This window comes from Bombina bombina, chromosome 1 (genome assembly GCF_027579735.1).
Source record: "Bombina bombina isolate aBomBom1 chromosome 1, aBomBom1.pri, whole genome shotgun sequence".
Taxonomy (NCBI): domain Eukaryota; kingdom Metazoa; phylum Chordata; class Amphibia; order Anura; family Bombinatoridae; genus Bombina; species Bombina bombina.
Window position 1 is genome coordinate 1,395,109,046 of NC_069499.1, and position 27,504 is coordinate 1,395,136,549.

General features: G+C 39.5%; 1 protein-coding gene across 7 annotated transcripts in view; it reads right to left on the minus strand.

The window, feature by feature from the left end:
- SEMA6C (semaphorin 6C) overlaps positions 1-27,504 on the minus strand; it is a 319,680-nt gene that overhangs the window by 15,685 nt on the left and 276,491 nt on the right. For 6 of the 7 annotated variants that reach the window (XM_053704899.1, XM_053704904.1, XM_053704911.1 and 3 more), the window contains 2 exons: positions 21,044-21,094; positions 3,029-3,178 (listed from right to left, as the gene is read on the minus strand). In XM_053704899.1, the coding sequence (XP_053560874.1) occupies positions 3,029-3,178; positions 21,044-21,094 (201 nt within the window). The remainder of the gene's footprint in view (positions 1-3,028; positions 3,179-21,043; positions 21,095-27,504) is intronic. The other variant, XM_053704930.1, reaches the window with a different exon arrangement.

The following is a 27,504-nucleotide window of genomic DNA, read 5'->3' on the forward strand; positions in this document are numbered from 1 at the left end:
ACCACTAAAGAAGAGAGTCTCTGGTCTCTTGATCCAGATTTATCTGAGGAGATAAATTTGCATAGTCCCCATTCCACTGTCTGAGCATGCACAGTTGCAGTGGCCTGAGATGAAAATGGGCAAACGGAATGATGTCCATTGCCGCTACCATTACCCCAATTACTTCCATACATGGCCGAGGAATGGACTGAAGGGCTCGGCAAGTATTTAGAATCTTTGATTTTCTGATCTCCGTCAGAAATATCTTCATGTCTACAGAGTCAAGAAGGGAACCCATGTCCGTGGAACTAGTGAACTCTTTTCTAGGTTCACCTTCCAACCGTGAGTTCTCAGAAAGGACAACACTGTGTCTGTATGATATTTCGTCAGATGATAAGTCGACGCCTGAATTAAAATATCGTCCAGATAAGGCGCCACTGCTATGCCCCGCGGTCTGAGAACCGCCAGAAGGGACCCTAGAACCTTTGTGAAGATCCTGGGTGCTGTGGCCAACCCAAAGGGAAGAGCCACGAACTGAAAATGTTTGTCCAGGAAGGCAAACCTTAGGAACTGATGATGATCCTTGTGAATAGGAATATGAAGGTATGCATCCTTCAAGTCCACGGAAGTCATATATTGACCCTCCTGGATCATTGGTAAGATTGTTCGTATAGTCTCCATCTTGAACGATGGAACTCTGAGAAACTTGTTTAGACACTTGAGATCTAAAATGGGTCTGAAAGTTCCCTCTTTTTTGGGATCCACAAAAAGATTTGAGTAAAACCCCTGTTCCAGTTTTGGAACGGGACGAATTACTCCCATGGTAGAGAGGTCTTTTACACAGCGTAAAAAACGCCTCTCTTTTTATCTGGTCTACAGACAATCGTGAAAGATGAAATCTCCATCTTGGGAGAAAATCCTTGAATTCCAGTTGATACCCGTGGGTCACGATTTCCAATGCCCAGGGGTCCTGAACATCTCTTGCCCAAGCCTGGGCAAAGAAAGAAAGTCTGCCCCCTACTAGATCCGTTCCCGGATCGGGGGCCGCCCCTTCATGCTGTCTTTGTATCAGCAGCAGGCTTCTTGGGTTGTTTACCTTTGTTCCAAATCTGGTTGGGTCTCCAGATGGATTTGGATTGAGCAAAATTCCCTTCCTGCTTTGTGGAGGAAGAGGAAGCAGAGGGTACTATAACCGCATGGGAAGCGGTTTGCAAAGTAAGCCATGTGGTCCCCTAAAAACCTTACTGTAACACTGCAGCCATACTGATTATTTGTTATGTTATCAAATAAAAAACGTCAAGCTGCCTCTTCCAGTGTCCTATTGATTATTGTTTCCAGCCCAGTACTATGTCAAATACAAATATAAACACAGGATTTTCAGTAACACCCTTTATGTAAAAGGTGTACTGCTTACCCCTTCCCTTGCAGGGAAAAATGTCAGCCAATTCTGATATACCAAGTCTCCACAGAAATAAAAGACTGAACATACCTCAATGCTGCTTATAGCATGAAACCGTTCTCCACACTGAAGATTTCTCTTGCACTACCTTCAGAACTCTGTGGGAACCAACGTGGATCTTAGTTACAACTGCTAAGATCATCAACCTCAGGGCAGAAATCTTCATCTCCAAATCTCCCTGAGAAAAATAGTACTCACCGGTACCATTTAAAATAAAAAACTTCTTGATTGAAGAATCTAAAACTAACACCTCACTTTACCTCTTCCTATTACTAACACAGGCAAAGAGAATGACTGGGGGTGGAGGGAAGGGAGGAGCTATATATACAGCTCTGCTGTGGTGCTCTTTGCCACTTCCTGTTAGCAGGAGGTTAATATCCCACAAGTAAGGATACAATCCGTGGACTCGTCGTATCTTGTAGAAGAAAGGATACCAAGAGAGGGGAGTAAATTTGAAAATAGAAGTAGACTGCAAAGAGAGTATGCATTTGTAGACCAAATGTAATCATGGGAGGTAAACCTTTGGCACATTCAAAAGAAGCAAATATTTTATAGAGGTAACTGTTTTATGCTTAGTAGACATCTTTAAATGGTGTTTAAAGTGCAACACATAGTTTAAATACTTTTTGGAGCTCAAGATCATTCCGTAATTTAGCAATATGCTTAACCCCTTGTGCAGAGGTGCTAGATTTAAAACGTCTGTTCTAATGGATTATAGCAAGTCATTTGTTGACTATAATGGCCCTTTAAGTTTACTACGGATATTTATGTCTTTGTGTTGCAATATAAAAAACTTAATGATATAGAACATAGCCTGTGTGCACTTCCATTGTTCAGAGCAGCATAAGCTATTGGGGCTTTATATATAAAAGACAATAATAACTTTGCTGTTTCTTCTGATCAAGGTCATTAGAAATTTAGATAGCACAAGATGACTAAATTACAGTAGAGACTCTGTGCTATGATTTTTTAATTCTGAATGGAAACAGCTAAAAATGAATCATAAAGAGGTTATGACCTTGCAAGGCAGAGAATGTCCATCCAGCAATGTTACCAAACATTGACAATTTGGCTAGTCCCGCAGAAACTTAAATTTATTCATCATTCTGGCTTTGAATTATATGAAGAAAAATAAACATTACTGATGTATTACTAAATTCTCTCAATAAAAAACGCATTCTAAATCTGATGCTTTTGCCAAATTTGTTAACATTACATGGTAAAATGTTTATAGTAGGATATTTATAGTCATTGTATTATTCATTGCTACATAACACTGCTCTACAAAGTCATCCAAGAAAAAGCCCATGAATGAGACAAACAAGTTACAACACAAACACAATTATCACGTCTAATGATTGCAGAGGAGAACCATGCACGGCACATGCTGTCTAAAACAATCCCGCACACAGCCAGGGGACACTTCACTTGCACAGAGTGAGGAAAGCAGATGTTGCATCGTGAGCCAAGGATTGGTGGAGCAGAAGAGGGATTAGGCAGTGCTAACCTGAAGCCTCTAGACAATGCAAACTAATTTATGTTAATTCGACTAAGAGCCTTGGACTTTAACCAAATAAAGCCACCTCTTACCCTGGGTTTTAAGAGTGTGCCAGGCAGAAAGAAGGTAGTAACCGTCTGATGTCACACCTGGTGGGGAATAGCCCAGCCCGACCGGGAGAGTCACTTCCCCAAGGGATGCAACACTGGCAATGTTGATGTCACTGCTGGGAGGGGCTTTCCCTGCATTACCAGCAACAAATAAAACATCATGAAAAAGACACAAAGGCAGAAGAATTAACAATGTCATGGTGAAATTCATTGGGGAAGTGGGACATGTGGGTGAAAAGCTCTGCTCAGCTTGAAAGTGACTCACTCTTTATCTTGGGTAACTCTAGGGTATATAACCCAGTGTAAGAGCAGACTACTGCCCAAGGCCGCTCATCTCTATGGTTCTTTTTTCTATATTCAATACACATTTTGTAGACCTGTCTAACATGTAATCCAATAAAGGCAATAAGTCTGATTGAATGACTGCTTTAAAAAATAATGAAAGGGGACAATCATAAGATACGTGTGATATTTTTTTATTCACACAAAAATGAAATAGTCAAAACTCACTACCTATTGGTATAAATATTTTAGATGGTTAGAAGATTCTCTTATATTCAGGGCTGACTGGATCCAGCTGTTGAGGGCTGCAAACTAGCCAGGATTTTATTTCCCTTCTTGTACAGAGGACTAGAGACTGAACGTCAGTGGGCTGTAGACTAGAAACCCAAGTAACCTTAGCACATCATTGGTAAACAAACAATGTTGGATAGTGTTTCACAAACAATGTCAGATTTTCTAAAATGTTTCTTTATTTTTTTTATTTCCACATATAATAACGCTTCTATTTAGGAAGTCACTGTACTCTCTTTTTGTTACTGTAGACTGACTAACAGTGTAGTTACACAGTATATAACTGCCCTCGTATAGGGACTTGCTATATACTTCACCTAAAGAGCAGTGGCTTAAGGGTAACCTATGGGAAGAGCCAGTAAGTGTTGAAAATGATCAAGCGATTTGTTTTTGGTTAAAGCTTTAGCACTTTTTGGCTTCTACATATCCTACTGAGAGTATTTAGTCACTTGTGGTTTTTATTCATTAAACGGTTGCACCCTCAGTTAAGGGAGCGTGAGACACTGTTGTTAAAGGGATACTAAACTAAAATGTTTTCTTTTGTGATTCAGATAGAGAATGCAATTTTAAGCAACTTTCTAATTTACTCCAATTATCAAATTTTCTTTATTCTCTTGGTATCTTTATTTAAAAAAACAGGAATGTTAAGCTACATTTAGCAAACCAATAAACAAGCATAACCCAGGTTCTGAACCAAAAATGGACTGGCTCCTATGCTTTACATTACTGCTTTTCAAATAGAAATAGCAAGAGAGCGAAGAAAACGTGATAATTGGAGTAAATTAGAAAGTTGCTTAAAATTGCATGCTCAATCTGAATCATGAAAGAAAAAATTTGGGTTTAGTGTCCCTTTAAGGAAGCGCATGAAATAATGCTGGTATAGGTATTTTAAATGTGATATACATTATAATCAATTTCAATTATAATTATTAAAATGTACATTTTATTTTTTCTGTATAAAACATTTTTTTTTTAAATACTGATTACGTTTTAAAGGTACATTTAACCCCCCAAAAAATCTTGCATGATTCAGATAGAGCATACAATGAGCATACAATTTTTAACAACTTTCCAATTTACATTTTATTATTACATTTTCTTAAATATCTTGGAATTCTTTGTTGAAGGAGCAGCATTGCACTACTGAGAGCCAGCTGAACACATCTGGTGAGCCAATGAAAAGAGGCATATATGTACAGTCAGTGATTATCAGCTAGCTCCCAGTAGCACATTGCTGCTCCTCAGCATACCTAGGTAAGCTTTTCAACAAAGGATAAAAAAAGAATGAAGCAAACAAGATAATAGACATAAATTTGAAAGTTGTTTAAAATGGTTTGCTCTGTCTGAATCATAAAAGAAAAGTTTGGGTTTCATGTTCCTTTAAGTCACAAAAACTTAAATTATGTTAACTGATCATTTTCTTTTCTTCAGATGGAGTCCACAGCTGCATTCATTACTTTTGGGAAATTCAGAACCTGGCCACCAGGAGGAGGCAAAGACACCCCAGCCAAAGGCTTACATACCTCCTCCACTTCCCTCATCCCCCAGTCATTCAGCCGAGGGAACCAGGAACAGTAGAAGAAACATCAGGGTGAAAGGTGCCAGAAGAACAGAGTCCACAGCTGCATTCATTACTTTTGGGAAAACAATACCCAAGCTATAGAGGACACTGAATGCAAAAACAGGAGGGTACAAGAGGCGGCCCATTCTGAGGGCACCAGGCCTGAAAACCCCTACCCAACAAAGTCCTGCTTCGTCCAAAGCCGAGAACAACTTTGAGATAAAAAAAAAGGAAAAGCCCAAGGACGCTGACCCTCAGATAGTCCACAGCCTAGCTAGAGACCGCTTTAACTAGACTCGACTGAGTTAACAGCCTCCCAGGGACACCATAGCCCAGCAGTCGGTCTCCAAAAAAAACACACCTCTTACAAAAGAAAGGGAACAATCTACTGTATTCTTCCACAAAGAAGAAAATACACGGAGAAAACATTATTGTACTTGTAAAGCGCAGCTAATCCCCCTTAAGGGACTCAAGGCGTTGCTCATTTTATAAACCTCAAAAGGAGAAAAGGCTGAGTAGACCTCGCCGGGGATCGAACTTGCAACCCTCTGTTTGCTACAGTGCAGAGTAGCCACAGTGCATGAGTATGCTGAGCTAGCTTTCCAGCTAGCATAAGGAACTCCAGAAAAAAAGAAACTAAAAAGGGCACAAACACAGAGCAAAAAAAACAAAGAAACTGGGTCAGGCTAATAGAGACCCAACCACTCTCATAGAAACAAGGGGAGGCAACGCCCAGACCCCAGAAATACGGAAACCACTGGATAAGGCCGGGAGTCTTAAACAGAGAGAGGATCTTCTCCTAACACATTGCAACCACACTCTAGAAAGCAACTGAAAATGAAGGTCCCCAAGTCGCAAAAGAGTAGCTCAGAATACCGAAATATTCAGAAACGAAACCTCGTGCAGCAAGCTCAGATAGGTCTGACGAACAACACCTGAAGCAAAAACACTGCACGCTGCAGTCATCTAAAAATAACTCTGAAACTTAAATATTTGCAGGGCAAGTAGAAAGCAGCTGAAGATAGGATCCTTCAGATTGCTAAGTATCCACTAACCAGCGGATAACGTCGCAGGCTATCTAAGAGCCACCAGTCCTTCCCACAAATCTTGAACGTGGAGAAAGGAGAAACCACAAGAGGCTTACCGTACCTTGAATGCTCTGAGGAGGAAATAGCAGAGAAACAGATCTCAGATCCTGCTCCAACACCGGACCAGCCCAAGCGACAGACATGTCTGATAGACAGGGAGGACAGAAAGACCCCAACCACAAGCACCCAGGAAATAGAAAGAAAAAGGGGGGGCTCACCCACCCCAACAGAGCTTGGGTGCCAACCCAATCCGCTCCTTCAAAATAAGGCACTCCCAAGGAGAACCCCCTAGGACCTGGAACAGAGAAAAGTGCAATAGATCAGTAGGAAGACCTGTCACAACTCTCCTAGACAGTCTCTACGTAGAGAGATCAATTCCCAACAGGTGGAACAGAGCCCACAGAGCAGCAGATGCTGCCCCTTACAGGAATAAGCCACCTGATCCAACCTCCTACACACAGGGCAGGACAATGACCCTCCAGAGAGAGGAAACGCCAACTCATAAGGAAGACAAAACTACCCCCTCAAAAGGAAAGGGCACAGATAAGAACAGCGTACATGCCAACAAGACATGAAGCCATAGTATGATCAAAACACAGACCGAATGAAAAAATCATCCAGACACCACTGAGAAAAAACTCCCCATGAAGAGGAGCCCACTCCGTCAGAAGGACAAGTCAGGCCTTAAAGTTTATAACCAGTACCCGAAGGTGGATGTGAACTCTGGCCTTCCTGCTTGCAAGCCCAATGAGCTAGCCCCTATGTCATAACATAGGGTCCCTGAATAAAACTGTGTCGTCCCAAACCAGTCCACAGGATCATAAGTCTCCAGACATCCAAGAAGGATCCAAGACAAGAACCCTGGACCCGGGACCCAGAATTGTCCTAGAACAAACGCCCAGGGAACACAAGATACCCCCGTCTGAAGCAATCAGACCTCACTTAAAACTCCAGTCCCATGCAGAAGAGTACTACCCTCCATAAGAGACTATCGAAAACTTCTGACACTTCTCTGCCAACCTCCTGGGACGAAAGGCAAAGAATGACTGGGGGATTGAGGAAAGTGGGGGAGGTATTTAAAGTGAAGGCAAACTTTGATGAATGAAAGCCCATTTTTTAAAAATACTATTAAAAACAGGGACACTTTTATTCATCAAAGTTTAGAAAGCAGCCGTTTTGATTCAAAACTTACCTCTCTTCTTTGCACAGCCAGAGCAGCTCCCCCCACCCGGAGATCCTCTCTTCACACGTCATCAATGATTAATCCAGCTTTCTCCAATCACGGCTTTCCCCCCAGAGTAGTCATTGCCTGAGGCCATGTCGTGATTGGAGGAAGCTGGATTAGTCATTGATGACGTGTGAAGAGAGGATCTCCGGGTGGGGGAAGCTGCTCTGGCTGTGAAAGAAACAAGGTACGTTTTTAATCAAAACGGCTGCCTTCTAAACTTTGATGAATGAAAGTGCCCCTGTTTTTAATAGTATTTTTTTTTTTAAAAATGGGCTTTCATTCATCAAAGTTTACCTTCACGTTAAGCCTTTGGCTGGGGTGTATTTGCCTCCTCTTGGTGGCCAGGTTCTGAATTTCCCAAAAGTAAAGAATGCAGCTGTGGACTCTTTCCATTTATGAAGAAAATCCACACCTCAAAGATATACTATACAAATATAATTATATCTATAATTATGTATATTAACATTTATAACACAAGTTGTAAGATTCTGCAGATAGTGAGCTTTTATTCAACATTTGCATAGTCTAATTTTATTCTTTTAATATTTATTTTTAATTAATGGTAGAGCAGGAACCTAAATTCATTTTCTAGCATAATAGCAAAAAGGACCCAATTAGCCAACATAATATAAAGCTGAAGCAATAGTAATTAAGGGAGGGTGTCTAACTGGTATTTGCTAAAGACAAAAAAAAAAAAAAAGATATAATAAAGAACCGACATCTTTATAAATGATCTGTAATGGAATGTTATATCTTTTACCATCCCCTTATTAAGATTAAACAAAACAATGTAATTAAGATTTAATGGTGCTTTTATCTCTAGGTGGTGGAAAAGGTTTTCTCTTTATTCTATACTGTATGATATTAGTAATGTGGTTACGTTGCTGTAATCTAACATTAACATATTGCATGTGCAGGTTTTAAAAAAGCAAAAAAACAAAATGTTACTGTAGGATGAAGTGTAGTAATGGGATTGTAATGTTCATTAAGCAATGCCTAAATGAGAATTGACATAAAATTGGCATCTGAGATTCTGATTGTTGTATAGGCGTATATGGGGGCATGTATAGGCGTATATGGGGGGCATGTATAGGCGTATATGGGGGCATGTATAGGTGTATATGGGGGGCATGTATAGGCGTATATGGGGGGCATGTATAGGCGTATATGGGGGGCATGTATAGGCGTATATGGGGGGCATGTATAGGTGTATATGGGGGCATGTATAGGCGTATATGGGGGGCATGTATAGGCGTATATGGGGGCATGTATAGGCGTATATGGGGGCATGTATAGGCGTATATGGGGGCATGTATAGGCGTATATGGGGAGCATGTATAGGCGTATATGGGGAGCATGTATAGGCGTATATGGGGGCATGTATAGGCGTATATGGGGGGCATGTATAGGCGTATATGGGGGGCATGTATAGGCGTATATGGGGGGCATGTATAGGCGTATATGGGGGCATGTATAGGCGTATATGGGGGCATGTATAGGCGTATATGGGGGGCATGTATAGGCGTATATGGGGGCATGTATAGGCGTATATGGGGGCATGTATAGGCGTATATGGGGGGCATGTATAGGCGTATATGGGGGGCATGTATAGGCGTACATGGGGGCATGTATAGGCGTACATGGGGGCATGTATAGGCGTACATGGGGGCATGTATAGGCGTATATGGGGGCATGTATAGGTTTGATCTAAAAAAATAATAGAACAGAAGTGTGCATTTTTAATAACAGAACTATACTGTAAAAGATTTAACAATATTATGCTGGATTAATATAGACACAGTTGTGGTTGAGTTTTATATTCCTAGTTTAAAAAGAGAAGACAAAATTAAATTTGTATTATTCAGATCAAAAACGTAATTTTAAATAGCATTTCAAATGACTTCTATTCTCAAATGTGCTTCATTCTCTTGGTATCGTTTGTTGAAAAACAGACCTAGGTAGGCTAAGAAGCAGCAATGCATTCCTGGGAGCTAGTTCCTGATCGATGGCTGCACATTTATACATCTTGTCATGGCTTATCCAATGTGTTCAGCTAGCTCCCAGGAGTGTTTTGCTGCTTCTGAGCCTGCTTTTCAACAAAGGATACCAATTGAATTAAGCAAATTTAATAAGAGAATTAAACTGGAAAGTTGTTTAAAACTACATGCTCTATCTAAATTGTGAAGGTTTAATTTTGTTTTTACTGTCCCTTTAACCTGTGAGTCCTAGTGGCATCTACGCTCTAAAAGCTATTTATCTTCCTTTTTTATTCTCAGAAAAAAATGGAGGTTGAAGCTACGTGAGTGAGCCAACAAACGCCTTCATTCTCTCACCAGCTGTACCTTTTAGGCATTGCAGGAAATGCTCATCTGCCAAACAACCATTACTGTAGGTAGAGAAACAAGCTTCCATCCAATCTTAATATAAATATTGTACGTGCTGTTAAAATAATGATATTTTATCTTGTGTAATCCCTTTAGCACTCTTACAAACTGAACCATCTTTTGTGTATCTCAGTGAACTGCGTTACCCTCTTCGCTTTTTTTACTATTAGTTTTTATTTATGGGACAAAACCCCAGAAGCTGTAATTAAGGATATATTTGACTGCTGAGTATGACGCTATCCCATCTCTCCCCTCACTTCTCCTGAGTATTAATTTACTCTGACAAGCAGTAAATGCGACTGATAATCTTAAAATGTTACGAGGCAGTAATGGAAGAGAGGAGAATGTCACAGACGCAGTATCCAGAAAGGTTCAGCTCCTCATTAAGTCATTTTTTTTAGAGAAGAAATACAGAAAAGCAAAGCCCTCATAAAAAATATATAGCACTCTCTTGTGGCATTTAAGATTTTCCCTTAAAAGTATTGAAAATATTACATTGTGAAATGATGTCTTCCTCGGGGAGGAATGTACACTAATTTTAGCTATCCTCTAAACATATGTGTAAATATAGCCAGATTAACAGAATTTTATGGTATTTCACACAAAGGTACATTTTAGAAGGGAAATTGCAACGAGATGTCTCAGTCTAATAAGATAACTGACTACAAAGATCATTAATTATGTGTTCCTTTATACAAAGTATAACAAGTTTTATTGGTAAAAAGTTTTGTAATATCAGTGGGGCTACGATAAATGTGATTTACTACTTTCTAAATATTTACCTTACCTTTTAAACAAAACGTTTAATCTTTTTCGAAGTGTCTGTAATATGTTTGGTGCTTAAAGGGACATAATTAAAGTTTCATGGTTCAAAAAGAAGAGCATGCAATAACTGACTACTGTCAAATTTATTTTGTTCTCTTGTTATTTTTGTTTTGTTGAAACTTACCTATTCATGACACAATACCTATGCTTAGGAGTGTGCATGTGAGCACTATGAGAATATTATTGTTAAAATAACTGCTGCAAATATTGCAACCTAAGGCTTAAAGAGACATGAAACCCAAAATTTTTCTTTCATGATTAAGATAGAGCAAGCAAATTTAAACAACTTTCTAATTTACTTCTATTATCTAATGTGCTTCATTCTCTTGATATCCCTTGCTGAATATCATATCTAGATAGGCTCAGTAACTGCTGATTGGTGGTTGCACATAGATGCATGTGTGATTGGCTCACCCATGTGCATTGCTATTTTTTCAACACAGGATATCCAAAGAATGAAGCAAATTAGATAATAGAAGTAAATTGGAATGTTGTTTTAAATTGTATTCTCTACCAGATTCATGAAAGAAAAATGTTGGGTTTAATGGGACATGCTTGGCAAGCTTCCTAAGTATTCTGCAATTTAAACTTTCCTAAATTATAATATTATACACAGATACAGTACAGTATCAAGCGTTTTTCACTACTTGAGATAAAAACACAATTATTAAAAGGGACACAAAACTCTTTTTCTTTTCCTTATTGATCCAGATAGAGATTGCACATTTAAGTAACTTTTTAATTTACCCCATTATAAATTATTATTTGTTCTCTTGCTATCTTTATTTGAAAAAGCAGGAATGTAAGCATAGGCCCATTTTTGGTTCAGCACCTGGGTAGTGCTTGCTGATTGGTGGCTACATTTATAATAATTGATAATAGGAGTAAATTAGAAGGTTGAATACAATTGCATGCTCTATCTGAATCATGAAATTAAAAAATGTGGGTTTTGTGTCCCTTTAAGTTCTAATGATTAGATTGTAAGCTCACAAGCTGATCTCATATAAAGACGGTTAACAGCTGGCTGGGCCCTTTACAGTTCATATAAATGTATTTTTCATGACTGCAACTTACACCTGATGTCAAATCACTGCATAATAATATGTTGTCAGTTTATAAATGATAGTATTACAGGTATGCTCTCATGCAAAAGAGTTGTTTCAACAAAATATCCTTAGAGAAAGTACATTTGATATAAAAAGAAGATTAAAAAAGTTTGTTTTAATTGTTTGCTCAAGTTGAATTGGGAAACTTTAATGACCCTGCACTAGTACAAAACAAATAAACTATTTTAAGCAAATTAAAACGGTGAATTAGTGCTTTCTAGTTTGGTCATTTTATAAAGTTTCAATAACTGAATGTACACTGCAACCAAATTCTCTTAGGTGAAGAAAAGAGAACTTAACGGTAAAGTAAAAATTAAACTTAAATGGATTGGATAGATCATGAAGTTTTAAACAAAGTTTAATTTTGACTTTACTGTCCCTTTAATAAATTGGTTATTGGGCTAAGAATGTGCACCTAGCTGTCTTTGGGGAAAAAAAAATAACATAGGATTAAAAATACAAATAATACTCAGTTGAATTGAAGAATGTTTCTTAAATAATTAATTTAGTTATGAAAATCTTGCTTTGAATGCCCTTCATTCTATGGAACTGGTATTTGTCAGTTTATAAATAAAAGAAAAAGTAAATTTATGCTTACCTGATAAATTAATTTCTTCTACGATATGACGAGTCCACGGATTTCATCCTTACTTGTGGGATTTATCCTCCTGCTAACAGGAAGTCGCAACGAGCACCACAGCAGAGCTGTATATATATATATAGCTCCTCCCTTCCCTCCACCTCCAGTCATTCGACCAAAGTTAGGAAGAGAAAGGAAAAGCCAAAGGTGCAGAGGTGACTGAAGTTTACAAAAAATATATATATATATATATAATCTAAATCTGTCTTAAAAATAACAGGGTGGGCCGTGGACTCGTCATATCGTAGAAGAAATTAATTTATCAGGTAAGCATAAATTTACTTTTCTTCTACAAGATATGACGAGTCCACGGATTTCATCCTTACTTGTGGGATACAATACCAAAGCTACAGGACATGGATGAAAGGGAGGGAACAAGACAGGAACCTAAACGGAAGGCACCACTGCTTGAAGAACCTTTCTCCCAAAACCAGCCTCAGAAGAAGCAAAAGTATCAAATTTGGAAAATTTGGAAAAAGTATGAAGAGACGACCAAGTCGCAGCCTTGCAAATCTGTTCAACAGAAGCATCGTTTTTAAATGCCCATGAGGAAGCCACAGCCCTAGAAGAATGAGCCGTAATTCTTTCAGGAGGCTGCTGTCCAGCAGTCTCATATGCCAGGCGGATGATACTCTCAGCCAAAAAGAAAGAGAGGTAGCCGTAGCTTTCTGACCCCTACGCTTTAAAGAAAAAACAATGAATAATGAAGATGATTGACGGAAATCCTTAGTCGCCTGCAAGTAAAACTTCAAGGCACGGACCACGTCCAAGTTATGCAACAAACGCTCCTACTTAGAAGAAGGATTAGGACATAATGAAGGAACAACTATTTCCTGATTAATATTCTTATTTGAAACAACCTTAGGAAGGAACCCAGGTTTGGTATGTAAAACCACCTTATCAGAATGAAAAATAAGATAAGGCGAGTCACATTGAAGTGCTGAAAGCTCAGAAACTCTATGAGCACAAGAAATAGCAACCAAAAACAAAACTTTCCAAGATAACAACTTAATATCTATGGAATGCATGGGTTCAAACGGAACCCCTTGAAGAACACTAAGAACTAAATTCAAACTCCAGGGTGGAGCAATTGGTCTAAACACAGGCTTAATTCTGGTTAGAGCCTGACAAAAAGACTGAACGTCTGGAACATTTGCCAAATGTTTGTGTAGCAAAATTGACAGAGCAGAAAATTGTCCCTTTAAGGAACTTGCTGATAACCCTTTCTCCAATCCTTCTTGGAGAAAAGACAGAATCCGGGGAATCCTAACCTTACTCCATGAGTAGCCTTTGGATTCACACCAAAAATATATTTACGCCATATCTTATGATAGATCTTTCTAGTGACAGGCTTACGTGCCTGAATCAACGTATCAATGACCGCATCAGAGAATCCCCGCTTAGATAAAATCAAGCGTTCAATCTCCAAGCAGTCAGCTACAGAGAAATTAGATTTGAATGATGGAAAGGACCTTGAATGAGAAGGTCCTGTCTCACTGGGAGTTTCCACGGAGGCAGAGAGGACATGTCCACTAGATCTGCATACCAAGTCCTGCGTGGCCACGCAGGCGCGATTAGAATTACTGAAGCTCTCTCCTGTTTGATCCGAGCAATCAGCCGGGGAAGGAGAGGAAACGGTGGAAACACATAAGCCAGGATGAACGACCAAAGCACTGCCAAGACATCTATTAGTTCGGCCTGAGGATCTCTCGACCTGGATTCGTATCTTGGGAGCTTGGCATTCTGCCGAGACGCCATCAGATCCAATTCCGGTTTGCCCCATCGGAGGATCAGTGAGGCAAATACCTCCGGATGGAGTTCCCACTCCCCCGGATGAAAAGCCTGTCGGCTTAAATAGTCCGCTTCCCAGTTGTCCACTCCTGGGATGTAGATTGCTGACAGATAACAAGAGTGGGTCTCCGCCCATTGAATTATCTTGGATACTTCTGTCATCGCTAAGGAACTCCTCGTTCCTCCCTGATGATTGATGTAAGCCACAGTCGTGATGTTGTCCGACTGGAATCTGATGAATTTGGCCGAAGCCAACTGAGGCCACACCTGAAGCGCATTGAATATTGCTCTCAATTCCAGAATATTGATCGGAAGTAGAGATTCCAACCAAGTCCATACACCCTGAGCCTTCAGAGAATTCCAGGCTACACCCCAGCATAGTAGACTGGCGTCCGTTGTCACTATCACCCACGAGGGTCTGCGGAAACACGTACCCTGGGACAGATGATCCGGCGACAACCACCAAAGAAGAGAGTTTCTGGTCTCTTGATCCAGATTTATCGGAGGAGATAAATTTGTATAGTCCCCATTCCACTGTCCGAGCATGCACAGTTGCAGTGGTCTGAGATGAAACCGAGCAAATGGAATGATGTCCATTGCCACCACCATCAATCCAATTACCTCCATACACTGAGCCACTGATGGCTGAGTATTTAGAATAGTCAGAAAAATCTTCATTGCTATAAAATCTATCAGAGTCCCTAAGAAGGGAACCTTTGTCTGTGGAATTAGTGAACTCTTTTCTAGATTCACCTTCCAACCGTGAGTTCTCAGAAAGGACAACACTGTGTCCGTATAAGACTTTGTTAGATGATAAGTCGACGCCTGAATCAAGATATCGTCCAGATAAGGCGCCACTGCTATGCCCCGCGGCCTGAGAACCGAAAAAAGGGACCCTAGAACCTTTGTGAAGATCCTGGGTGCTGTGGACAACCCGAAGGGAAGAGCCACGAACTGAAAATGTTTGTCCAGGAAGGCAAACCTTAGGTACTGTTGATGATCCTTGTGAATAGGAATATGAAGGTATGCCTCCTTCAAGTCCACGGTAGTCATATATTGACCCTCTTGGATCATTGGTAAAATTGTTCGGATAGTCTCCATCTTGAACTTGTTTAGACTCTTGAGATCTAAAATGGGTCTGAAAGTTCCCTCTTTTTTCGGAACCACAAAGAGATTTGAGTAAAACCCCTGCCCCTGTTCCAGTCTTGGAACGGGACGAATTACTCCCATAGTAGAGAGGTCTTTTACACAAAGTAAGAACGCCTCTCTTTTTATCTGGTCTACAGACAATCTTGAAAGAAGAAATCTCCCCCTTGGGAGAAATTCTTTAAATTCCAGTTGATACCCGTGGGTCACAATTTCAAGTGCCCAGGGGTCCTGAACATCTCTTGCCCAAAGAGAGAAAGTCTGCCCCCTACTAGATCCAGACCCGGATCGGGGCCCGCCCCTTCATGCTGTCTTGGTAACAGCAGCGGGCTTCTTGGGTTGTTTACCCTTGTTCCAAGCCTGGTTAGGTCTCCAGACGGACATGGCCTGAGAAAAATTCCCTTCCTGCTTTGTGAAGGAAGAGGAAGAAGAGAGTACTCCTTTAAAGTTCTGAAAGGAACGAAAATTACTTTGTTTACCCCTCATCTTAACAGACTTATCCTGAGGTAGAGCATGACCTTTACCTCCAGTAATGTCAAAGATGATTTCCTTCAACTCAGGCCCGAATAGGGTCTTACCCTTGAAAGGAATAGCCAAGAGCTTTGACTTAGATGAAACATCAGCAGACCACGATTTTAACCATAACGCTCTACGCGCTAAAATGGCAAATCCTGCATTGTTAGCCGCCAACTTAGCAATTTGAAAGGCGGCATCTGTGATAAAAGAATTAGCCAGCTTGAGAGCCTTAATTCTATCTAAAATATCCTCTAAGGGGGTCTCAATTTTAAGAGACTCTTCTAAGGCATCAAACCAGAAAGCCGCTGCAGTAGTAACTGGAACAATGCAGGCTGTCAGTTGTAAAAGGAAACCCTGATGAATAAATAACTTCTTTAGAAGAGCCTCTAACTTTTTATCCATAGGGTCCTCAATAGGAATAGTTGTACGCTTAGCCAGGGTAGATATAGCTCCCTCCACCTTAGGGACAGTCTGCCAAGAGTCCCGAATGGTGTCTGATATGGGATACATTTTCTTAAAATTAGGAGGGGGAGAGAATGGTATACCCTGTCTGTCCCACTCCTTCTTAATAATCTCCGAGATTCTCTTAGGAACCGGAAAAACATCAGTGTAAGCGGGTACTTCTAGATATTTATCCATTTTACACAATTTCTCTGGAGGTACCATAATAGGGTCACAGTCATCCAGAGTCGCTAAGACCTCCCGAAGTAACAGGCGGAGCTGTTCTAGCTTAAATTTAAAGGACATGACGTCTGAATCTGTCTGAGGTAACACACTTCCCGGTTCCGAAAGTTCTCCTTCAGACAAAATTTCCCTGACCTCCAACTCAGATCCCTGTGAGGGCACATCGGAAATATCCAACAAGGCATCAGAGGATTCAGTATTCACATTAATACCTGTCCTACTGCGTTTACCCTGTAACACTGGTAACTTAGATAATACCTCTGTAAGGGTAGTTGACATAACTGCAGCCATATCCTGCAGAGTAAAAGAATTGGACGCATTTGAGGAACTCAGCGTCGCTTTTGTGGGCGTTAAAAGTTGTGACACTTGGGGAGAATTTGACGGCATATCCTGATTCTCTTCAGACTGAAAATCATCCTTAGGCACACTTTCTTTACATAAAATATGCTTTTTACATTGTAAGGCCCTTTCAGTACAAGAGGTACACAAAGTAAGAGAGGGTTCCACAATGGCTTCTAAACACATAGAACAAGGAGTTTCCTCAAGTTCAGACATTTTAAACAGACTAGCAATAGCCACAATAGTCATAAATCACCTTATTTACTGATTCAAAAAACGTACTGCGGCTTTAAGAAATAAAAGCGCAACAATTTTTCTGAACTGCCCTAAAAACGATTGTTACCACTAAACGAGTATATAAAACAGTTCAATTTTGCCAAAAATTATTGCACCCTTAATCCATTTTTCCCTGAGGAAAATAGTACTCACCGGTACCATTTTAAAATAAAAAAACTTCTTGATTGAAGAATCTAAAACTAACACCTCACTTGACCTCTTCCTATTACTAACACAGGCAAAGAGAATGACTGAGGGTGGAGGGAAGGGAGGAGCTATATATACAGCTCTGCTGTGGTGCTTTTAGCCACTTCCTGTTAGCAGGAGGATAAATCCCACAAGTAAGGATGAAATCCATGGACTCGTCATATCTTGTAGAAGAAAACTAAATCTATGGCAAAGAAAATCTGAAGTAAAGTTATTATTTAGTATTCCTGATCATATTTTTGCCTGGACGAATCCAGGTATTTTTCAAGTGACACTGGCAAACCCCTAAATCCTGCCAGCCCATTAGCCTTTGCTGCAACTAGGTCAACATAGGTTTCATATCAGCACCAGATCTGCAAACCAGATGCTTTGTGAGAAAATAAAGTCAGAATTCTTTATTAGTCTAATAGGTTGATTAAGAAGTTGTGTTGAAGGGGCAATTAAAGGGATATGAAACCCAAAATGTTTCTTTCATGAGTCAGATAAAGCATGTCATTTTAAACAAATTTCCAATCTACTTCTATTATCTGGCTTCGTACCTTTAGTATCCTTTGTTGAAAAACATACCTAGGTAGGCTTAGGAGCAGGAAGCTAGCTGCTGATTGGTGGCTGTACATATATGCCTCCGTTTATTGGCTTACTAATGTGTTCAGCTAGCTCCCAGTAGTGCAGTGCAGCTCACTGAATAAATAATATTGCATGAATGAAGCAAAATTGAAAACAGAAGTAAACTCTGAATTTATTTTAAATGGTATGAACAATGAAATAAAAAAATGGGTTTCATGTCCCTTTAAAAGGGATATGAATCTCAAATTTTTCTTTCATGATTCAGATAGAGTATGCAATTTTTAACAACTTTCTAATTGACTCCTATTATCAATTTTACTTCTTTCTCTTGGTATCTTTATTTGAAAAAGCTGGAATGTAAGCTTAGGAGCCGGCCCATTTTTGGTTCAGAACATTTAGACACCAATCAGCAAATGCTACCCAGGGGCTAAAAAAACAATGGACCAGGTCCTAAGCTTATATTCTTGCTTTTTCAAATAAAGATACCAAGAGAAAGAAGAAAAAATGATAATAGGAGTAAACTAGAAAGTTGCTAAAAATTGTATGCTCTATCTGAATCATGAAAGTTTAATTTTAACTAGACTATCTCTTTAAGTGCAAAAATAAAATGCTCTATTTCATTGGAGCATTTCATTTGTATACAAAATTGCCCTTATATTTGCTTAAAAGGACATTAAACACCTCTTGATTTTGTGTAAAAATTGCTCCTTTCCCACGCTCCCTATAGAGGTCAGGAAGCAAATCCTGTAATCTATACATGCTGCAAATCAATAGCTGGTTTAGGCAATTTACAGCATTAAAACAAATATTACAGATTTTGCTTTTTGGCCTTTCTAGGAAATGTGGAACAAAGTTAAATTTGTATACAGAAGCAAGAAGTTTTAATGTGCCTTTAAGCCTTGTTAAATATATAGTCCAAGTTGCACGCTGGAACACCCCCTTATGCTCTAGATGAAGATACAGTCAGTGATTGGAGCAAACATATGTATGCCTGTTTCTCATTGGTTCACTCTGGAATGCACAAGAGCACTACCCTCACCTATGTTTTTAACTTATCTGCATAGGTAAACAATAGTAAAATAGATTCATTGGTTTAAAAGAAACCCCATTAACAAAACAGAACTTATTATTTTTACACTAGAATGTCTCTTTTTCTTGTATGTATTTTTTTTCCCCACAGCTAAAAATATAATGCTAATTGGGTAGAAATCTAGACCACTGCTCATCAGATCCTGAGACTTAAAAATAGGTAAACAACTCAGGTAGGTTAAAACCAGTAGGGCTGTACTTGACATAGAAACATGAGAAGGAGAAACTGTCAATTTCTCAGTAAGCTACAGCAGAGAAGGTGAGCCCAACCAAGATTTTCCCACAATTAAAGAGATGTAAGCAGGGAAATAAACCTTTAAAGGGACATAAAACCCAAAACTTTACTTTCATGTTCATGTAGAGCATATCATTTTACACAACTTCCAGTTTACTTTTATTTTGCTTCATTTTCGTAATACCCTTTATTAAGGAGCAGCGATGCCTTACTGGGAGCTAGCTGAACAAGAAGTATACATGTGCAGCCACCAATCAGCAGCTACTTCTCAGCTCCTGAGCCTACCGAGGTATGCGTTTCAACAAAAGATACCAAGAGAATGAAGCAAATTAGACAACAGAAGTACATTGGAAAGATGTTTAACATTGTATACTCTATGTGAATCATGAAATAACATTTTGGGGTTTTCTGTCCCTTTAAAGTTTCTCTAGATAAATCTGTAAACAATTTTGTATATGAATTTCACCTCTTTATGTCTTTCTTTGATGAAAATGATCCCTATTTGTTGAAAAATCCAGCAGTTTCTGAGCTAGTCATGTAGGGCATACGTGCTATGCCACACACCGGTACTCACTAGGCATGAGATGGGTTGAGAGAACATCCATGGCACTTTTACCCGTATACCCTGCATGACGGACATTCCTGACCAGGGGTCACCTAAACTTTTTAGTATGTAGGACCAGAAACTAATGTGGGATTGACCACATAATTATACTCACACTTATGCTAAAGATAACACCTAAAAATAAAAAAAGATTAATGGGATACTGAACCAAAATTTTATTCTTTCATTATTCAGATAGAGCATGCGATTTTATGCAACTTTCTAATTTACTCCTATTATCAATTTTTCTTCATTCTCTTTGCATCTTTATTTGAAAAAGCAGGAATATAAGCTTACGAGCTGGCCCATCTTTGGCTCATCACCTGGGTAGTGCTTGCTGATTGGTGGCTAAATGCAGACACCAACCAGCAAGCACTATTCAGGGTTCTGAACCAAAAAAGGGACGGCTCGTAAGCTTACATTCCTGCTTTTTTAAATAAAGATACCAATAGAATGAAGAAAAAATTGATAATAAGAATAAATTAGAAAGTTGAATAAAATTGCATGCTCTATCTGAATCACGAAAGAAAAAAAAATGGGTTCAGTAACCCTTTAAGATCTCATTTTAGTAAAAAAAAAATCCCAGGAACGTACTATGAATAAAATAAATAATTTAACTGTGTACCTACTACAAAGTCTGGTACAATACACATTCTAAATTACCTAACAAGATGCCTGGAACTGCTTATATAAAAACACATTACTGTTGTTTGTATTCTGCTCAGTGGTGCGGATATCCACACAAAAACTATTAAAAGGCTGGATGTGGCCCTCAGGGCTGGCTCTGCTCTAGACACTGGGACATGAGCATGAAAGGAGAATATTGTCAACGAAAATAATTGATAAATAGTTCAACACTTCAATTAAAATGAATTATAAATTTGCTTACAGACTTATGATGATTATTTTTTAAATAAAAGTTTGCCCACTTGTAATTCGCATAGAATATATATTGGCAGCCCTCATAGCAGTCAGACCTATCTGCCTATGTGCATCTTAATGCCCCGTTAATTAGAAATTTACACTGAGTTCCTGAAGCAGTTCCCAAGATGAAGCTGAGAGCAGTATGAGCGGAAAGGGAAGGAAAGGGTGTTTTTGTAAAGCAGGTCTATGGAGGAGGCTTAGAAACGGAACTTACCATACGCTGAATCTCCCTCATGGTCTACATTTCCTGAGGCAGTAACAAGATCTGCAAAAAAGGACAATACATAAAAAATGGATAAGTCTCCATGGTTCAGTCATAGGATAAGGATCAACAAATTTATATTAACCCATTTGTCTGTCATAGAGGGCTGCAAAACTTAGCATAGCAATTAAATGCAGCATTTAATTTTCTACTAGCCAAAGATTAAAGGGACATTAAGCTGGCGCACTGCCATTCTGGAGTGGGGTCATGTGACTACAGCTGCTGATTGGGTCAATGGCTGTTTCCGCTTGAACAGTTTTCTGTTGCTCCACTTCGACTATGTGTTTAACCAATTTGAAGGGCTTGAAGGCATAAGAGTCACAGTGTTACTAACAAATGAGAGCAGTGTTTCTCAATTCCAGTCCTCCGGACCCTTACCAGGCCAGATTTTCATTACACTGTACCTAAAAATTTTCTTTTGTGATTCAGATTGAGCATGAAATTTTAAGCAACTTTCTAATTTACTCCTATTATCAAATGTTCTTTATTCTCTTGGTATCTTTATTTGAAATGCAAGAATGTAAGTTTAGATGCCAGACCATTTTTGGTGAACAACCTGGGTTGTCCTTGCTGATTGGTGGATAAATTCATCCACTAATAAAAAAGTGCTGTCCAAAAAGCTTAGATGCCTTCTTTTTCAAATAATGATAGCAAGAGAATGAAGAAAAATTGATAATAGGAGTAAATTAGAAAGTTGCTTAAAATTGCATGCCCTTTCTGAATTACAAAAGAAAAAATTTGGGTTCAGTGTCCCTTTAACTAGAGCACAAGTGAAATAATCATTTGAAGGGTGAGAGCAGGTTAGTAACCATAGTTACTGATCAGCTGATTATTTCACCTGTGCTCTAGTTAAGCTATAATGAATATCTGGCCTGTTATAGGAATAGCCTAGTCAAAATTAAACTTTCATGATTCAGATAGAGCATAGAATTGTAAGCAACTTTCTAATTTACTCCTATTATCAATTTTTCTTCATTCACTTGGTATCTTTATTTGAATGTAAGCATAGGAGCCGACCCATTTTTGGTTTAGCACCTGGGTAGCGCTTGCTTATTGGTTGCGACATTTAGAAACCAATCATAAAGTTCTACCCAGGTGCTGAACCAAAAATGGGCCGGCTTCTATGTTTACATTCTTGCTTTTTCAAATAAAGATACTAAGAGAACGAAGAAAAAATGATAATAGAAGTAAATGAAACAATTGCTGAAGCCCTTAACGACACGAGTCGTACAGGGTACGTCGCACACAACCTGGTCTTTAAAGACCAGCGACGTACCCTGTACGACTTTGGGGATTAAAGCGGCTGGAAGCGATCCTGATCGCTTCCAGCCGCTTTACGGTTATAATTGCAGTGATGCCTCGATATCGAGGCATCCTGCAATAACATTTTTCCCCCATCCGATGCAGAGAGAGCCACTCTGTGGCCCTCTCTGCACCGGCATCGATGGGAGCTGACCGTGGGAGGCGGGTGGGCGGCCATCGGTGACAAATTGAAGAGAGAGGGGGGCGGGATAGGGGTTGTTGGGCGCGCGCACGGGAGCGCGTGCGTGCACGGGGGCCGGTGGGTGGGCGCGTGCACGGGAGGGAGCGGGTGGGAACCGCTACACTACAGCAAAATAATTATATAAGACTGGCAGTAAGGGGGGATACAATCCCCAACAAAAATAAATCTAAGGGATCTGGGAGCGGGTGGGGGATTTGTCTGTGGGGGGGGGAAGCTACACTACAGAAAAAATTGAATTTTTTTTTAAAAAAACCTAAAAAAAACCCATTTGTATTTGCAAACAGGGTACTGGCAGACAGCTGCCAGTACCCAAGATGGCTCCCAGTAAGGTAGAGGTGGAGGTTTAGAGAGCTGTTTGGGGGGGGGGGATCAGGGAGGTTGGGGGCTAAGGGGGGATCCTACACAGCTGCATATGTAAATATGCTTTACAATTTTTTTTAAAATTTTAAATATACCTTTTATTTTAGTACTGGCAGACTTTCTGCCAGTACTTAAGATGGCGGGGACAATTGTGGGATGGGGGAGGGAATAGAGCTATTTGGGAGGGATCCTGGGGTGTGATATGTCAGGTGGGAGGCTGATCTCTACGCTAAAGCTAAAATTAACCCTGCAAGCTCCCTACAAATGACCTAATTAACCCCTGCACTGCTGGGCATAATATACGTGTGGTGCGCAGCGGCATTTAGCGGCCTTATAATTACCAAAAAGCAAAGCCAAAGCCATATATGTCTGCTATTTCTGAACAAAGGGGATCACAGAGAAGCATTTACAATCATTTATGCCATACTTGCAAAAGTTGTTTGTAAATAATTTCAGTGAGAAACCTAAAATTGTGAAAAATTTTACGTTTTTTTTAATTTGATCGCATTTAGCGGTGAAATGGTAGCATGAAATATACCAAGATGGGCCTAGATCAATACTTGGGGTTGTCTACTACACTACACTAAAGCTAAAATTAACCCTAGATACTCCCTACATGCTCCCTAATTAACCCCTTCACTGCTGGGCATAATACACGTGTGATGCGCAGTGGCATTTAGCGGCCTTCTAATTACCAAAAAGCAACGCCAAAGTCATATATTTCTGCTATTTTTGAACAAAGGGGATCCCAGAGAAGCATTTACAACCATTTATGCCATAATTGCACAAGTTGTTTGTAAATAATTTCAGTGAGAAACCTAGTTTGTGAAAATATTTGGGAAAAAGTGAACAATTTTTTTTTATTTGATTGCATTTGATGGTGAAATGGTGGCATGAAATATACCAAAATGGACCTAGATCAATACTTTGGGATGTCTTCTAAAAAAAAATATATACATGTCAAGGGTTAATCAGGGATTCCTGACAGATATCAGTGTCCCAATGTAACTAGCGCTAATTTTGAAAAAAAATGGTTTGGAAATAGCAAAGTGCTACTTGTATTTATGGCCCTATAACTTGCAAAAAAAAACAAAGAACATGTAAACATTGGGTATTTCTAAACTCAGGACAAAATTTAGAAACTATTTAGCATGGGTGTTTTTTGGTGGTTGTAGATGTGTAACAGATTGTGGGGGTCAAAGTTTTTTTCCTAATATTTTATCATTTTTTTAAAGTAAATGATAAGATATGATGAAAATAATGGTATCTTTAGAAAGTCCATTTAATGGCGAGAAAAACGGTATATAATATGTATGGGTACAGTAAATGAGTAAGAGGAAAATTAAAGCTAAACACAAACACCGCAGAAATTTAAAAATAGCCCTGGTCCTTCAGGGAAAGAAATTGAAAAATGGCCGTGTCCTTAAGGGGTTAAAATTGCCTGCTCAATCTGAATAATGAAAGTTTAATTTTGACTAGACTATTCCTTTAAGGGTCCTGAGGACTGGAATTGGGAAACACTGAATTAGATCATGTATGTTTACTCCACTACATTGACCCTTTAAAGGATGGAGTCTTGCTTTTACTCGAAATACAGAGACAAAAATAAAGTACAAGAGATTTTATAGTTTATTGTATTCAAGCATCACTATTTTGCATAGGTCATCTAGGTGAGAACAAGCACATCATAGCTGTCGGGAATGACACAGCAGCTTAAATAGAACGTGACCCTATTAGATGGTGTTATTTATTTTAAATGCTTTACTGCCACAAGAGATGAGGAACGCAGTGATGAGCTAACGACATGGTTTGTCTACTTGCATCTTAGTAGGTATTATATTACAACTGAAGAACGGGTCACAAACATAGCGCTGTGTACATCATTTGTGTCGCTGCCATAAAGGTTAATAACCACTGATACACAAAACGGGAAACAATATGAATCACAAGGTTCCCGAAAAAAAATTAACAAACCTAAGGTTAGGAAAACAGGAAAAGGTTTAATGAGAAAATGGCAGAAATAAATTGAGTTTTTTTCTACACAAAATATCAGTAAAAATATGATTATGTTTTTTTAGTGTTGTGAAGGGTTATACAATGCACTAAGCCCTAGGTCATCATAATATACACAATGCTGCACTGTGTGTAGAGCATATGATCTGCTGCACAAGCTAAGCAGAAGACTGATTACACAAGGATCCTTAATTCTAAAGCATTGCCTATGCTACTAATTGTCCTTTATGCTTGTCAGGTTCTTAGTAAGATGACGTTTCTATTTTTAACGTTATGGTGCTCTTAGCCTACAGCGCTTGACAGAAAACGCATAATAACTTACCAGAGCCTAAGGAGAATTAAATCTAGATGGTTATATCTTTTTATTGTGGATGCCCATGTGATCAGGAAACACAAGTCATGTGTTTTTCCAATAAATATTTTTGCTTTGGAAAGTACTGAGAATAAAAAGGTTTTGTTTTTTTTGCCTCAGAAAGTCCATTTCAAGCACTATAAATCTGAATGTAACTGTGAACATTGAAAATGGAAAAAAATTGACAAAACCATTGGACAAAAAGCTCATTCTTGTTGACTTTTGATGGTTATTTATTCATTTTATAAGTAAATCTTGGTTGGCTTGTGGGTGTCCATGACCCCTTTGATGTTATTCCTTTGTGTGAAGGGGGACCAGGGGGCAGCAGATTCCCCCAGTGCCTAGGGCACCACACAAACTAAATAACCACTCTTTGAGATTATGTTAGTGTTAAAGGAACAAAAAAGTAAAAATAATGTTATTATAGTTCTATTGCTGCAAATGGGTTAAACACATAGTTAAAGTTATTTACTATTGTGACACATCTAGTGAGCCAGTGACAAGAGGCATATGTGTAGCTAGCAGCTAGCTCCCAGTGCTTCGCTACTCCTGGGCCTATATGACCAAGGATACCAACTGAATGAAATCTGATAATAGAAGCAAAGCTTTAATTTTGACTTCCATGTCTCTTTAAAGGATCAGTCAACTCCAAAATTGTTATTGTTTAAGAAGATCGATAATCCCTCTATTACCCATTCCCCAGTTTTGCATAACCAACATGGTTACATTAATACATTTTTTTACCTCTGTGATTACCTTGTATTTAAAGGGACACTGAACCCGGGGGAACTTCCGGGCGGCGGCCATGACAGGTCGCTAAATCATCATCTCCTCTATCTCTATACATAAATCTGTGTGAAATCCCTTTTCTACCATACCATCGCATATATCTCTTGAGCTGAGGATATGCAGCAAAGCAAGCTCTTTCACACCATGCTACTATTTTTGGAACAGTAATAGTATTTAACGAACCGGAGTGACTTAGAGGTTGCGGCCTCCCACCATGCTAACCCCCCCTGCAGGGCATTGATTTGCATCTGTCGTTATGAGGCAGTGAACACCGCAAGACACTGCACATTTTTCTTTTCGCAAGGCGCAATATATTCCTAGAACAACATCACTTGTCTCATCTTTAATTATTGTGTTCTACAATCTACCCATTATGGAGATCCCATCGAGTTTCATGGAGGAGCTGCGCAGTTTGCTTCGGAGTCATCATGCTGCCTTAGAAGAGGAGCTTACCATAGCATTTAACTATAGCATTAGCAGTGACAAATCGCTCTGCAAGTTCACCCGACCTGACAGTGGAAGGGGGGGGGGGGATGTGGGCGCTTTGGGGCCCCGGCGCTTACACCCTACCTCCAGTATTTCAGTGGGTGACAAGGAGCCGAGATCTGTGAGAGCAGCAGAACGCCTCGATTCAGAGTTGGACATAAGAGCAACGCTTGCTTTGCAGACCCCCACTAGTTCATCCCGCGTCAGCATGCTACAAGGGCTCCGTTTAGAAGGCTCGCAGGAGCAGAAGATAGCAAGAAGCATCCGACAATCACCCCCAGGGCAAAAACAAGACCGCGCTGATATGACCCCTCTCCGGCATACTCTATATTCTCCTCCAGCTGTAATGAGACCGCATGAGCTCCCCCATGGTGCAGATCCACATTGGTCTGCAATACTGTGGCCACACTTGCACTCTCGCCTCTCTTGGGACCCAGGACCTCCGTTTTGTTGTTGTGCTAGAGGGGCAATTCTGAGACCTCTCGGTTATGTACGTTGGCTACTGACGGCATAGCGGGATAAAAATATTGACTTTTATGTCAGCGGTAAGGTAACTGAGCTATTCCAAGCTGTACTTGATATCCCTGTCCCACGCATATAAAAACTTCTGAATATTCGCATATGAACCTTAAGCTTACACCGAGTATTGCATATGCTGTTTATTTCCTGGGTACTTATATTCCATCAACCCTCTGCAATTTCATATAGTTGTTTATGTATCTGGTGAACTGTCCTGTTAATTATCACATATGAATCTATTGTAGTATGGCATTTTCTATGTTCTGACATCGCATATATTGAGAATTTTATTCTGAAGCTCTAGCTTCCTATATGTTCTGCTATAAATATTACCTCACACTAATCCAGCATTTTAGCGAAGGCTGGTCTTTCAACTATTACACTATTTTG